The 14,786-nt window shown below is 40.5% G+C and overlaps 1 protein-coding gene across 8 annotated transcripts in view; it reads left to right on the top strand.

The window, feature by feature from the left end:
• LOC142750031 (uncharacterized) overlaps window positions 1-12,788 on the top strand; it is a 42,198-nt gene extending 29,410 nt beyond the window's left edge. For 7 of the 8 annotated variants that reach the window (XM_075858753.1, XM_075858755.1, XM_075858756.1 and 4 more), the window contains exons 5-6: window positions 394-5,136; window positions 11,983-12,788. In XM_075858753.1, the coding sequence (XP_075714868.1) occupies window positions 394-5,136; window positions 11,983-12,302 (5,063 nt within the window). In that variant the 3' untranslated portion in view covers window positions 12,303-12,788. Of the gene's footprint in view, window positions 1-393; window positions 5,137-11,960 lie in introns of all 8 variants that reach the window. The other variant, XM_075858758.1, reaches the window with a different exon arrangement.
• Window positions 12,789-14,786: the final 1,998 nt, after the last annotated feature.

Genomic DNA, 14,786 nt, shown 5'->3' with positions numbered 1-14,786 from the left:
CAGGTCATCTATTAAATATTACAGTAACCTTATGCTAAACACTAACCCTAATGAAGAAAAGTCTAATTTATACCCAAAACCCATTATAAATGGATACTTTTCTCCTACTAATATCCAGCCCCCAGTTTATTGACTCCAGCTCCATCTATTTCCAAACTTGTGAACTTAGGTAACAATTCCAGAACCAAACATGTTTCAAACATGAAGTACACATTTTGGTACATCATTAAGTATATTTAGATCCTGGAGGTTGTGCTTGTGCAAGTAGTTATATAAAACTTGTATCTTTAATAATCTAAACATGTGCACCTAGGTTGGTCCAGAAGACCCAAAATCCCTAAAACATTTCCTTACAAGTCACGTAATAATTGTATCTACTGTAATTCTTTATAGACCCGGCCTCTCCAATCAAACCACCAGCCAAGCAATCAGCTCGCCCCCAGAATGGAGAGAAGGGAGCTCAACAGACGGCATCTCTATTAGTCACAAAAAATGAAGCTGCCAAGAAAACCGCTGAGGGAGCCCAGCTGAATAAACCTAAATCTGGACAGGAAGGTGGGAACACTACACCCTTAAAACGAAACGGAACTGCTAAAAGGGAAGTGGGCACACTACCAGAACATGGATCAGTGCCAAAAGATAAGACATTGTGCCTTCGACCAGAAAGTAACACATCTGTGCCACTCAAGCCACTAGCCACTGCATCGAGCCCAACAAAATCTTTAAAAGCAAACTCTATATCCCATAAGCTGAAACAGATTGTGCCTCCACCAGAAAAGCCTGTAAATACTACATCACTATCAGCAAAAGCAATTAAAAGCCCGATGGCATCTACTAGACCAGCTGCCACAACTTCAACAACACCCAAACTCGTTAAAGCAACATCTTCATTAGTTAAAGCTCCAAGGTCTACACCCGTTTCAACCAAAGTAGCAAAAACACCTACATCACCTGTTAAACCAGTAAATACATCATCTGCTCCAACAAAGCTACGGAATGCTACACCTGCGAAACCACCAGCAAACACTACAACTAACCAGGTTAAATTAGGCAAGCGATTAATAACCACAGCTAAACCAACATTGGCGTCAGCTAAGCAGGTAAACACTGCACCTACTGCAATCAAACCAATAAAATCCTCTCCTGTGGCTCATAAATCAGTAAAGGAGGAGAGTGTTGAAGCAACACCAGTAGTAAATGAAGTTACTCATATACTCTCAGCCGAGTCTCTACAAGTCATTAATTCAGAACCGGGTAATGTAAAAATGAACACAACTGAAAAAATGGCTGAATTGGGGAGGCCACTAGAAGAACAAAAAGAGCCCATGATTATAGCAGAGGAAATAGGAGATGTACCTGTGAATAATGTCATAGAAAATACTGCAGTTGATGATGCAAAGACTGGTGAAGAACTATTAAAAGATTCTAAGTTGCCATTAGACAGAAATGAATCCACATCAGCAACTGAGAAAGTTTCAGCTGAAACACATGTACAGGATAAAGAGACGCATTTATTAATGTCTTTGACCGAAGAAATAAAGTCTCCCGCACATAGAGTTACACCTATAGAGGAAGAAGTCAGTCCTTCAATTATAGAAGGTATGTCAGAATCTTCAATCGCATCAGCCGAACCTTTAAACGAAGCGCAAAAACATGAAATAAAAGCTTTACAGGAAACGCGGAGGTCTCCTCTAGAAGTAACAAATTCTACCATGGAGGCAACAAAACCTTTCGAGGAGCAATCAAATGTTCCTAGTGGACAAGAAGAACTGAGGTTTCCTCTTGAATTAGCCATATCCTTTGCAGGGCCAGCCAAAACTTTGGACGAAAAATTGAAACTTGCAAAAGAACTCAACGAAGAGGTAACATCTTTAGAGCATCCAGTCATTGACATAGAGGAAGGAGTTTATGTTCCAATCAAAACATTAGATGAGGAAGTAGCATCTTCCATCAAACCCTCAAAGGGGACAGTGGAACTTTTAATGGACGAAAACAAATATTTAGATGAGGAACAAATAGATCAATCAGAGAGAATGCCAATGAAACCCTTTGATGAAGAAACCTTCACAGAGGAGTGTGTCGAACCATTAGAAGAGGTAGTGACATCTTCGTTAGAGCAAGTTACACCTTTAGAAGAAGAAGTTGTACTGTCGCAGGATGAACTAGAACCTGTAGAACAGAAAGGTATACCACTGAAAGAATATAGTAATTCATCAAAGACATTAGATCACCTAGAAATATCCCCAGTATATTATCGCAATCCGTTAGAACTATTTACATCTTCAACTGAGGAATTAACACCTTCAGAAGAAGATATGGAACTTTTCATGGGAGAAAAAGAAACCTTACAGGAAAAAATATCATCTTCAGAACCTAATAATCTTTCCAAGCCAACAGAAGTAACCACATGTTCAATAGAACCAGTCATAAATTTAGAAGAAGAAATCAACCCACCAGGTGAACCTTTTGAAGAGACTGCAATACATGCAGAAGAATTAAAAACATCTTTGGAGAAAGAAATTCCATTGAATGAATTACTACATTCAGGTGAGGTAGTTAAATGTTCAGAGGAAGGGATCATTTCATCATTCGAAGTATTACCTTCTTCAGTTAAAGAGTTCAGACTTTCACAGGAAAAACTAATTTTGTCAGTGGGAACACTACAGTCTTTAGATAAAGACGTCAAATATTCCCAAGAAGAACCAATGTTACTGGTAGAACCTTTACGAACTTCAGTTGAAGAAGTCAAACTTTCAGAGGAGGAACCCTTGTCATCAGTGGAACCACTACAGGTTTCGTTTGAAGATGTTGAATCTTCACAAGAAGAACCAAGGTTATCAGTGCAATCACTACATCCTTCAGTTGAAGAAGTCAAATCTTCACAGGAAGAACCAATGTTATCAAAGGAACCACTAGAATCTTCACTTAAGGCAGATAGACCTTCAGATGGAGAACTTACACCATCACTGTTGTTGTTAAAGTCTTCATTAGAACCGCTGAATCCTCTAGAGGAAACCTTACTTTCTTCATTTAACCCAGTAACAGAAACCAAAAGTATCACTTCACTGGAAGAACCCATTAGATTAGAAGATTCACAGTCTCCAGTGCAATTGCTAGAACCAAGTCAACATCCAAAAAATGTAATTGAGCATTTTAAATTAATACTAAAACCAGTAGATTACGATGCAGAAATCCCTGGTGCTTCCATTGTAGAATCATCAGGTACTGTGGAGCAAGCAAGGCAAGCCGCAAACATGGATCCAGAAGACATTCATGAGACACTTCCAGTTGAGTCAGAGTTGTTTGAAGAACCATTAAATATTATGCATGAGTTTGACCACATAGCACCACAGCACGTAACTGCAGCAGAAAACCTTCTAGAATCAGCATCAGCAGAGGTCGAGGTCCATCTAGACCAGTCTGTTCATAAATCTGTACTGTTCCCAGAGGAACCATTAACATCCATAGAGCAGTCTAAAACTACTTATGTGGAAGCAGCTGACTACCCCGAGAAACCGATAGATTCCTCATTAGAGCCGGTCAAATGTTCAGATTATGATGAAGGGACCACAAACCCATCAACACATGAATTAATGGGCTATCCTGAGGATCTTACCACATCCCCAGAAAAAACATTTCCAGTTATATGTAAGTCAGTGGACCCAGCTGTGTTTACAACATCAAAAGAGATGGATGCGTTTTCATTAGAGCCAACAGATATTAACAATTTTGCATCAACTTTACCAAATTACCAAGAAAATTTTAAAAAATTGGAATCCACTATGCCTTTCACATCAGTGGACAATGTGTTTGTTGAGACTTCAGTTGAACTACAATTGAATGAACCATCAATTCATGTCCTGGCACCATTGGATTCATTAGAATCAGTGCAAGAACCAATAAAATATGAAGTACTGATGCAGCCAGATGAACCTGAACGCGAAACAAATCTGCAGGCTCCAACAACAAGGGAAACAAATTATTCATTACATTATGAATTAAACCAACCAGAAGAGCCAATGACTTCAGAATCATTGACTTCAACAGAGAATCAAAACAGCACAGCAGAATTGGAGCCAGTTACTGCAGATCAAGAAAAATCACAAGTTAAATCATCAGTAGATTCAGATTTCTATGTAACTATGGATCCAACAGAACAATTAAGGAAACTCTCCACAAACCAAGACATAGAGGAGGACATAAAAGGAAAAAAAACACCAACAACACAAGTATTTTATGTTTCAGAAGAACCAATTTTATCTACCGATGAAGAATCTTTGGAACCATTAGACAATACTACTTACGTTCTACAAAAAGACAAACCTACAGAAATTCTACAGCAATCTATACCTGTTGAAGGAGCAAAACCTTCCACAGATGTAAGCTTTTCAGATGAATCTATGTGCATTTCACATACAGAGGCTACATCTCAAGAACCTGCGTTTTCTCCAGCCAGAAATACAATGTCAAAGCTGACGACAGAGCAGAAGGTTGAGGTTAGTAAATCAACTGATTTACTTATGCACCCATTGCAAAACGTAGATCCCTGCGTTCACCCACAGGAAAAAGAAAGGGAAACATGGGTGGTGGTAAAGATGGAGGAGTTATCAGATTTTAAGGAAGAGCCAGAAGAGAGACCCCTAAGGCCTGCAAGTCTAAATCAAGATGCGGAGGTGCAGGATGCACAGTGTAAGGTAGAAGAAGAGCTGGCGGAAAGGGCTTCAGTCTGCAGCACACTGAGTGATCCCCAACTGGCGGCAAAGAGTAGCAGTGAGACAAGTACTCCTGAAGAGTTGAGAACTTATGAAGATTCTAGTTCTGGTGTGGAGTCCCACTCAGATGACGCCGCGACATCACCACAAACCACCCTCACGCCTGACCCTGATTTAGGTATCCACATGGGACAAGAAGAAGGGACTGAAACACCAGCCGGTACACCAGCATCAAACAACAAGGGGGTACCTCCCACACTCCAGATTGTAGACATTGAGGGGCAGTCTCAAAGTATTGCCCCATCTGGTATTTGTGACTCTTCAGAAAATATCCAAATTGTACGGAAAAAGGAAATGACAGCTTCTACTGAATCAAGAGAACATGATTTTGAGGAGAGAGCAAAGGAAAGAGGAGCCCAAAGAGGTAATGATGACTGACTGTGTAGTGCTTGGAATAAGATACCGTAATTCTCAGAAAAGCAGGGAGTGAGTCATTTAGAACTGATATGAGCATCACTAGTTAGTGCAGGAGATTATGGACCATACCATGTTGAGACATTGACACAGGGGTGTTACAATCCAGTGATATAACACTGAACAATACACATCATTAGCCACATATCACTTCATCTATCACCTTTTCCTTCAACATTCTCCTCCACATATTTCTGCCCTCACAACCCCTCCCCCACCCTCAGTATGTTTCGCCTTCTTGGTTAGTTTTTTTTTTTTACAAATATTATAATAAACATTGATTTATTTTATACAACTGGTGACCTCTGTTTTTATTTAAGCATGTGTCATACGCGTGTCTTTTATTCAGTGTAAAGTGTTAAGGTCATTCTTCACGTGTGTCATTTGTGAGTAGTTTGTGTGCTGTGCAATAGTTGTGACTTGTGCATTACTAGATCATGTGACGTGTATGTGTTGTTAGTATCAAGTGTGCTGCCATACATTTGTGCATAGAAACGTTGTCGATTGTCACCCAAGGAGAATGAATGCCTTACTTTACAATGCTTCCTTGCACCCAACTGAACCTCATTCACAAACGCACACAATCTCCATTTTCTGTGCAGTTGAATGTAATCTATTGTTACCCGTTATCAGCCATTTCAGGCTGGGGGGCAAGCTTTCCGTAGAGTTTTTCATTGGCACTACTAACACCACCTAAATCCCCCTATGGTCAACAAGACCTATTCTCACTTATTTCAAGTTCTGAGAACCTCCATTGAATTTTCTAAGGTGTGATAGGATTAGTATTTCAAGAAAAAATTCATACACCTAGGTGTGTACCAAGGCTAGATGAATCTAGAGATGCTCACTGTGCCCTGTGTGCTAAACTACGGCAGTAGCGACCAAGAGATAGGACAGGGAGAACTTGGGAGAACTGTTTGATGAAGGCCCGACAGATGTTCTTGAAGGGTTCTTTGCGCTCCAGATGATCATGTCCACGCTTTATGATGAGAATATTTCCATAAAAATTACTTTTTTGAAGGAAGACATGAGTGCCACGATACATCTACAATAGGGACTCAAGTAATTGAGAGTAGTCCCAGCATTGCATTCTCCTAACTGAAGGACAATTTCACCAGTAATGGAAGATTCAGAGAACTATGTATACTACCATGCCTAACCATACTAACTTTGGATCTCACGTTGACCAGTTCGACCTAGGTTGTCATATTTGCTGCTTAAATTTTTTTTGTATTTTCTAGTCGGCAGTGGTGTTGATATTCCATGGAACTGCTGCCTGTGAGATAACCAGATGAGAAAGAACCAGGATAATACATTGTGGTATGGTGGAGAGGGAGGTGCTCCTACCTGTAACGTCCTACGCAATACTGGACTGTTAAGAAGTGAGACACTTTGTTGTGACCTAGACTTTTTATATTATTCGACCCCATAAGATTTGCCCATCTCTCTGCACAGTAGGCACAATTGTAGTCAAAGTCACATTTTTCTAGTGTGCACCTCTGCGATCTATCCTTTATATATTTATTTCGGCAGGAATCTCGGAGCATCTGTACGCTTTGATTCCAAGACACGACACATTGCCCTTCCTACAGCCTGTGTGTTGCATTGTAAATGAGGTCCATTGTCTGCTTTTTCTGCATTGCTTATTATTTTAGGATCTATGCTATTATCTTGCATGGCTATCCATATTACTCAAGATTATTTTCCTAGTCATTATCTCTTTCCCATATCTCCAACATTACTGAGGGCACTACTATCTTATACATAGATCCGGCCTCACAATCAAGGTCACCCCCGTATTCATCTCTCGAATATATTGGGAATAATTCCCTCTACTTTCATAGATTAGTTACATGATGATATTAAGCTTTTACTATATCCATATTGATGTTGGAATCATGCAACATTTTATTACTGACCTTGATCATGGGGCTTGATACACAAAGCTTGCATGCTACTTGCACCACCTTTCCGCTTTAACATCTAATATCTTTTCCCCTCACTGTCTATTCTTCTTAATCCTTACACCACTCCCATAACCCATCATTCTCATGCTTTCATTGGGTTCCTTCTCCATTATTTTTATTAAAATTTATGCCATTTACATCTTTGGTACCATGCACCACAATTCATTGACTAAACAATGCTTTATAGATGAGGTGTGGTCTGGGCTCCCATGCTTCTACTACATTTGGTTACATGCGTCTATGCAAGCGTGAGCACTATTATATATATGGTATTTGTAGGAGTTGGTCATAAAAATGAGTCCCTGAAAGAATGAATGTGTGGGAATGCTTCTGCTTAGCGTTTTGGTGGCGTTCTATACGAGGTAGTAGACCCATTCATGTATGATAAATAGTACTGGACGCATGTGCATTTCATGGTAGATGTAAAGTGTATATTATAATGAAAGGATAACCACCCAATGTTTCAATACCAACACCACAGTGGATTAGAATCAGTATGTGCAAACCAGTACTTGTCTGCTACCCTTTGACTTAATGTAATATCATAAGAGGGTCCCCTAAACCGAACTTTGAAGGTATGTTAGATCAAAGAACATGGATATAGGTTAAATTTAATTTTCTTTTTGCAAGGACATAAACTAGTCCTTCTCAATGAATTAGAATATCATCAAAAACTTAATTTATTTCAGTAATTCAATTCAAAAAGGGAAACTCACATATTATATAGATTCATTACACACAGAGTGATCTATTTCTAGCATTTTTTTCTTTTAATGTTGAAAATTATGCCTAACAGTTAATGAAAACCCAAAATTTAGTGTCTCAGAAAATTAGAATATTATATAAGCCCAATTTCAGAAATTATTTTTAATACCGAAATGTTGTCCTACTGAGAAGCATGTTCAGTATATGCCCTCAATACTTGGTCTGGCTCCTTTGCATGAATTACTGCATCAATGTGGCGTGGCATGGAGGCGATCAGCATGTGGCACTGCTGAGGTGTTATGGATGCCCAGGTTGCTTTGATAGCGGACTTCAGCTCGTCTGCATTGTTGGGTCTGGGGTCTCTCATCTTCCTCTTGACAATACCCGGTAGATTCTCTATGGGGTTTAGGTCAGGCGAGTTTGCTGGCCAATCAAGCACAATGATACTGTGGTTATTAAACCAGGTGTTGGTACTTTTGGCAGTGTGGGCAGGTGCCAAGTCCTGCTGGAAAACAAAGTAAGCATCTCCACAAAGCTTGTCAGCAGAGGGAAGCATGAAGTGCTCGAAAATTTTCAGGTAGACGGCTACCGGGAAATTTTTCAGCACTTCATGTATTCCTCTGCTGACAAGCTTTATAGAGATGCTGATTTCATTTTCCAGCAGGACTTGGCACCTGCCCACACTGCCAAAAGTACCAATACCTGGTTTAATAACCACAGTATCACTGTGCTTGATTGGGCAGCAAACCCGCCTGACCTAAACCCCATAGAGAATCTATGGGGTATTGTCAAGAGGAAGATGAGAGGCACCAGTTCCAAAAATGCAGACGAGCTGAAGGCCGCTATCAAAGCAACCTGGGCAGCAGTGACCCCAGGTGATCGCCTCCATGCCACGCCGCATTGATAACACCTCAGCAGTGCCACAGGCTGATCGCCTCCATGCCACGCCGCATTGATAACACCTCAGCAGTGCCACAGGCTGATCACCTCCATGCCATGCCGCATTGATAACACCTCAGCAGGGCCACAGGCTGATCGCCTCCATGCCACGCCGCATTGATGCAGTAATTAATGCAGAGTTGGAGCTCCGACCAAGTATTGAGGGCATATACTGTACATACTTTTCAGTAGGACAACATTTCGGTATTAAAAATCATTTTTGAAATTGGGCTTATATAATATTAAAATTTTCTGAGACACAAAATTTTGGGTTTTCATTAACTGTTAGCCATAATCCCCAACATTAAAAGATAAAAATGCTGGAAATAGATCACTCTGTGTGTAATGAATCTATATCATATATGAGTTTCACTTTTTTAATTGAATTACTGAAATAAATTAACTTTTTGATGATATACTAATTAATTGAGAAAGACTAGTACATACCACCCAACCTTTAGACTACACTATAACCTCCTGACCTGACTGCTTAAAATAAGTGTGGTGATCTCGATGGAGGCAATTACCTGCCCACTCATGATTATATTAGGGCTAACCCCGAGTTCCTTCCATGATCCATGGAAAGATAGGACATGTTCTATCTTTCCACGGATCGGAGAGTCGGGTCCGTTTTCACAGACCCGATTCACCCACTGAAGTGAATGGGTCCGTGAAAACTATCAGTGTCAGTGAAGGGTGTTGGATGACACACCCATCAAACCTTCAGTCTAATATATTTTGGCCAGGATTGCGTCAACAGGTTGCTACTTGGATGCCGTGAAATATGGCCCGAATGGCACTCGGTCGTGTGTAAGAGCCCTCAGTGATGACAACACGTCATGTGCCTTGAGGTTAATGGGGACAAGAGTGGAGGCCAGTCTCTGAGAATATGAGAGTAGAGTCCTCCAAGGAACAGACCATCCTTTTGAAGATGACCATACATATTAGACTTACTTGAGCTGAACACTCTGATTTCGACGGGAATGGCTGACCATCTAATCTTATTAGATGTCCAGCCGACGTTCGTTTTACAGATGTCGGGGGAAAAAAGGATTGGACATGTTCTCAAGGGAGCTAAGCCGCCAATAGAGGTGTCTGGCATCAGGATATTCCCCTCTACTCTTAGAGGACACATGAACGCTCAGCCTAACTATGTGCATGTGTATGGGGAGGTCAGGAGGAATGGTTGTTGGCCGACAGCTATTAAAGGTGTATGGCCACCTTAAAGCTCCTGCCAAAATCTTTTGAAGGAAAGTAAATTGCAACACCTACCAAGTGGATAGTAATAATTTCAGGAAATTTACCTTCTATGACTTTTGGCCCAAGTTTTACTAAGATATACTTGAAAACAATTCTCATATTTAACGCCACCTGGAATTTGCCTTCTGGCGTGAAAGCCCATTAGCTCAACCCATTTAGTGTCCCTATATGTGGATTAAGGCTTCTTTATGACTAATGGTTGGCTAGGGCCTGTAGAGAATGCAGACTATTAGACCTAAAATAAGCTATTTGGGTAACATTTGAATCACATAGATAACTTCCACATGCGAATTGACCTTTATCTCTTTAAGTCACAATCATGTACTAAAGTTGCAACCAGCCTCAACTTTTGAGAGGTCTGATGTCGGAAGTTGCATTAAATCACACACATTGAGTGGCTGAATCCATTGGTTTCATGTAACATAACAATTATGCTACTACAAATGTCTATATGTCAGTATATGCCAAGTCACATCTAGCTTAGGCCTAATACAAAACCAAATCTACTCACATTTGTTGTCAGATCTAAATACCCTATTAGATTGAATGGGCCATAATCATGTGGCAGAAGAAACTTTTTTTAGGATGTGAGAGAGAAGCAGACGTGATATTGCTGGATTTTTCAGATCACTTGATCATAGGAGAGATCAGAAGTTCCATGCACAAGCCGTATGTTTAGTGCCAGTGATTGGATCAGACCCTATTCTATTAGCTTAGAAAAGCTTGCTTTGCGAAAGTCTTTGTTGATCTAAGAAGACGACGGGGTACAATCCTGCCACCATATATGTCTCATGAAGTTCTACCACCTATAATTTGCTGCTGGTGGGTCTCTTTCCAGTGACAGGCAAAAATGTATACACCGGGATCTCTTCAATAAGTCAAGATGACAGCTAACGGGCATATACAAAAGCAACCTGTACAACTAATCCAGAGCCAACTTCTCCTTATTGACCGTCTATACTATAGTGCAATACAATAGATAACATTTAGACATTACTGTGTGCATGTTCTCTCTGCAGCCAGAAACCAAACAGCTAATAGGTAAAAAATATCAAATTGCTATTAACCCTTTAATTAGTTGCCCAAGTTTTCTGATGGTGCATTTACGACTGCTCCCTTCCAAGGTTGGTCTATAATGGTGATGCATCTAATGTCTATGGGCAGCCCTAGATTATCTTGGCCTCCTATTCTATGCCATTAATTAAAATGATATAAATGCAAACAAATATTTTTGGTATTTTATTTTTCCAGTTCTAGAGAGATTTATTTTCGCTACATAATCCAGTTTCTTATCAGTGGGGACTCTTACATAAACAGAAGAATCTTTTTTTTTAATAAAAACCGATGCGTAATAACCTAACCTGCTGTGCCTGGGAACAAACACAAAGAGTGGACATGTTGTTCAAGCCTCAGAAACATGCTAAAAAAATACCATTCAAGCAGCTTGTAGGGCACTGCCGTATACACTGTTAAGGAACATGATGTACAGAAGAAAATGGGCAACATTAGAGAAGGCAGCATGCCAAAAAACATTCTGAAGCCTCCTACTGCCACTACCCAACTATCAATAGGGGCCGTATATGATATGGCAAAGAAAGGGTAATAGGTGAAGTATAGGATTTTATATTGAACAAGACCTTAAGAGGAGTATACAATATTACTGACAAACGAGAAGTGGCAATATGTGACATTACAGATGAAGGATAGGTGGCATTGTATGAAAAAACAGATCAAAAAGGTCAGTACGGGGAAGTATATTTTTTTACAGAGCAAAAACTTCAGGTGGCACATATATTATTACAGACAAACAAATCAACCAATCCATCAACTGCAAAGTCATTAAAAACCCACCACATGTACATATGAAGGACGTAAAATTATCACAGAAAATAATGATATTTAGTTTTTCCTGCCACTTTTTCTAGGTGAATCCTTCCCCATTGCTACTGCTTCAGATGGTTTATACACAATCTACGAGTCAGAACGTGGACCTCAAGAACGCAGCCCAAGAGGGGCAGAACTGGGGCTGGTGGAGCAGATTATCGGAAGAACATTGTTACTGGCGGCTTCAGAAGGGGGGATAAAGGGAGGTGTTCGGGGGGCAGAATTGGGAAAGTGGGCCGAACTGTTGTCCCCATTGGATGAATCACGTGCTAGTATCACATCTGTCACCAGTTTCTCTCCTGAAGGTGATGCTTCCCCACAAGGCGATTGGACAGTTGTTGAGGTGGAAACGTTTCACTAAGTTCTATCTATTCAAAGAACTGCACTGAATGTGAAATGCAAGGTCTATGTCCATGCAGGACAATGTGCGATAAATGTAGGACAGTGGTTCCACACATATGAGACACAAATGTGTGAGTCATTGTAGTAAATGTGCAGTTGTGTGGCTTCACCCATGCAGAGCATTGTTCTGACTGAGTAAGGCAGTTGTTCAACCCATGCTGGGCAGTGTGCTGTGTTTATGATCGTGGCCCCACCCATAAGGGGCATTATGATGTATGTGAAGTACAGTGGCTCCACCCATGTGTGCCAATGTGATGAATGTATATGACAGTGGTCCCACTCATGAGGGGCACTGCGATGAGTTGAATACTGTATGAATTGATGTGCAATATGCGTCTATTGTGTCTATGAGTGTGGAGCTTTGCACTATTGATAAATTCTTAAGATCTCATGGATCAATGTTGTGAACAAGGACTGGTTTTTTTTTTCATATTAAAGCTTGGGACCATCCATTTGAAAAATATTAACTTGTCCAATGAAGTATTTTCACAGTAATGTTTGATATTGATGAGTACGGTTATCGCCTGCAAACATTTGGCACATACAGATAGATAATATAAGTTCCCATTTTCATGTTTTATAGAGATATACTTCAGGGACTATTATGGTCATCTTCTGCCTAGATGTATCCAGATTCTGGATTTCAGGTGGATCATTACAAGACTTAGGCTACTATAGAACCCATCCAAGAATATGGAGTGTCTATAGGATAAGATATTACATCCTCAATTATTTTACTATTAATACTGGGGGTGACTTGCATGGGCACCTCTCACTAGGACCGGCCTGTGTAGATGAAGCCATCTTTTGGGCGCCAACTGTGCCTAATAAATGTAAACCCCCCACACTGAAGGTTGGCTTACAATATAAAGGAAGATATATGCTATTGAGACTACATGGAGTGTTTCTCACTGTTACTCCTTCCCAATAGGTAGTTACAATAGCAGGTAAGCCTGACACTTGGTAGCCTAAGTAGCTGCACTCCCTCTTAACTATCTGCTCCCGCCAAGACCCCTGTGGTGACCACAACCTACTAGAGGAAACCACTAAAAGCCTGTATGTTATAGGGACGAACTATACCTCCATAGAAGCCAGTAGTTATGTATTCTTAGGCCGCAATGTGTAGATATATTGAGTTGTGGTAATATATATGTTTAACTGATGACCTCTGTGAATCACATGTGAGATAATCTCATATTGAAGCATAGAATAATTTTCAAGACATATGGACGTGTATTATTGCTAAGAAGGGAACTGAAGCACTAGCAAAGATGTGATAAATAAAAGGAACATAATGTTAGTAATTTATTATCAGGAACGATGCCAAAGTGTTGGAAAACAAATACAATCAAGAAAATCACAGAGGCAACCTCCCACGCAAACATGCCCGGGCACCGGCTGCTGATGAGAAGCCCAGACAGACCCCTGCAGAGATGGCATCATGTCTATTATTCTCCAGCTGGGTACCGCTCTTATTATCATCCAGCCCTCCCTCTCCAGAGGCAGCAGCTAGATAACCAGCTACAATCATTTCATGTATAATTTCTGCATTATGTCTAACCAGGAGGAAAATACAACCTCACTACACGTCTATACAACCTCACTAGACGTCTATACAACCTCACTACACGTCTATACAACCTCACTACACGTCTATACAACCTCACTACACGTCTATACAACCTCACTACACGTCTATACAACCTCACTACACGTCTATACAACCTCACTACACGTCTATACAACCTCCTAGACGTCTATACAACCTCACTAGACGTCTATACAACCTCACTACACGTCTATACAACCTCACTAGACGTCTATACAACCTCACTACACGTCTATACAACCTCACTAGACGTCTATACAACCTCCTAGACGTCTATACAACCTCACTAGACGTCTATACAACCTCACTACACGTCTATACAACCTCACTACACGTCTATACAACCTCACTACACGTCTATACAACCTCACTACACGTCTATACAACCTCACTACACGTCTATACAACCTCACTACACGTCTATACAACCTCACTACACGTCTATACAACCTCACTACACGTCTATACAACCTCACTACACATCTATACAACCTCACTACAAGTCTATACAACCTCACTCCACGTCTATACAACATCACTACACGTCTATACAATCTCATTACACGTCTATACAACCTCACTACACGTCTATACAACCTCACTACACGTCTATACAGGAGGACAATACAACCTCACTACACGTCTATACAACCTCACTACATGTCTATACAGGAGGACAATACAACCTCACTTCACGTCTATACAACCTCACTTTACGTCTATACAACCTCACTGCACGTCTATACAACCTCATTACACATCTATACAACCTCACTACACGTCTATACAACCTCATTACACGTCTATACAACCTCACTAGACGTCTATACAACC

Source organism: Rhinoderma darwinii, chromosome 3, assembly GCF_050947455.1.
Source record: "Rhinoderma darwinii isolate aRhiDar2 chromosome 3, aRhiDar2.hap1, whole genome shotgun sequence".
Taxonomy (NCBI): domain Eukaryota; kingdom Metazoa; phylum Chordata; class Amphibia; order Anura; family Rhinodermatidae; genus Rhinoderma; species Rhinoderma darwinii.
Note: the sequence above shows the minus strand (reverse complement) of the source record. Positions and strands in the feature narration are given on the sequence as shown.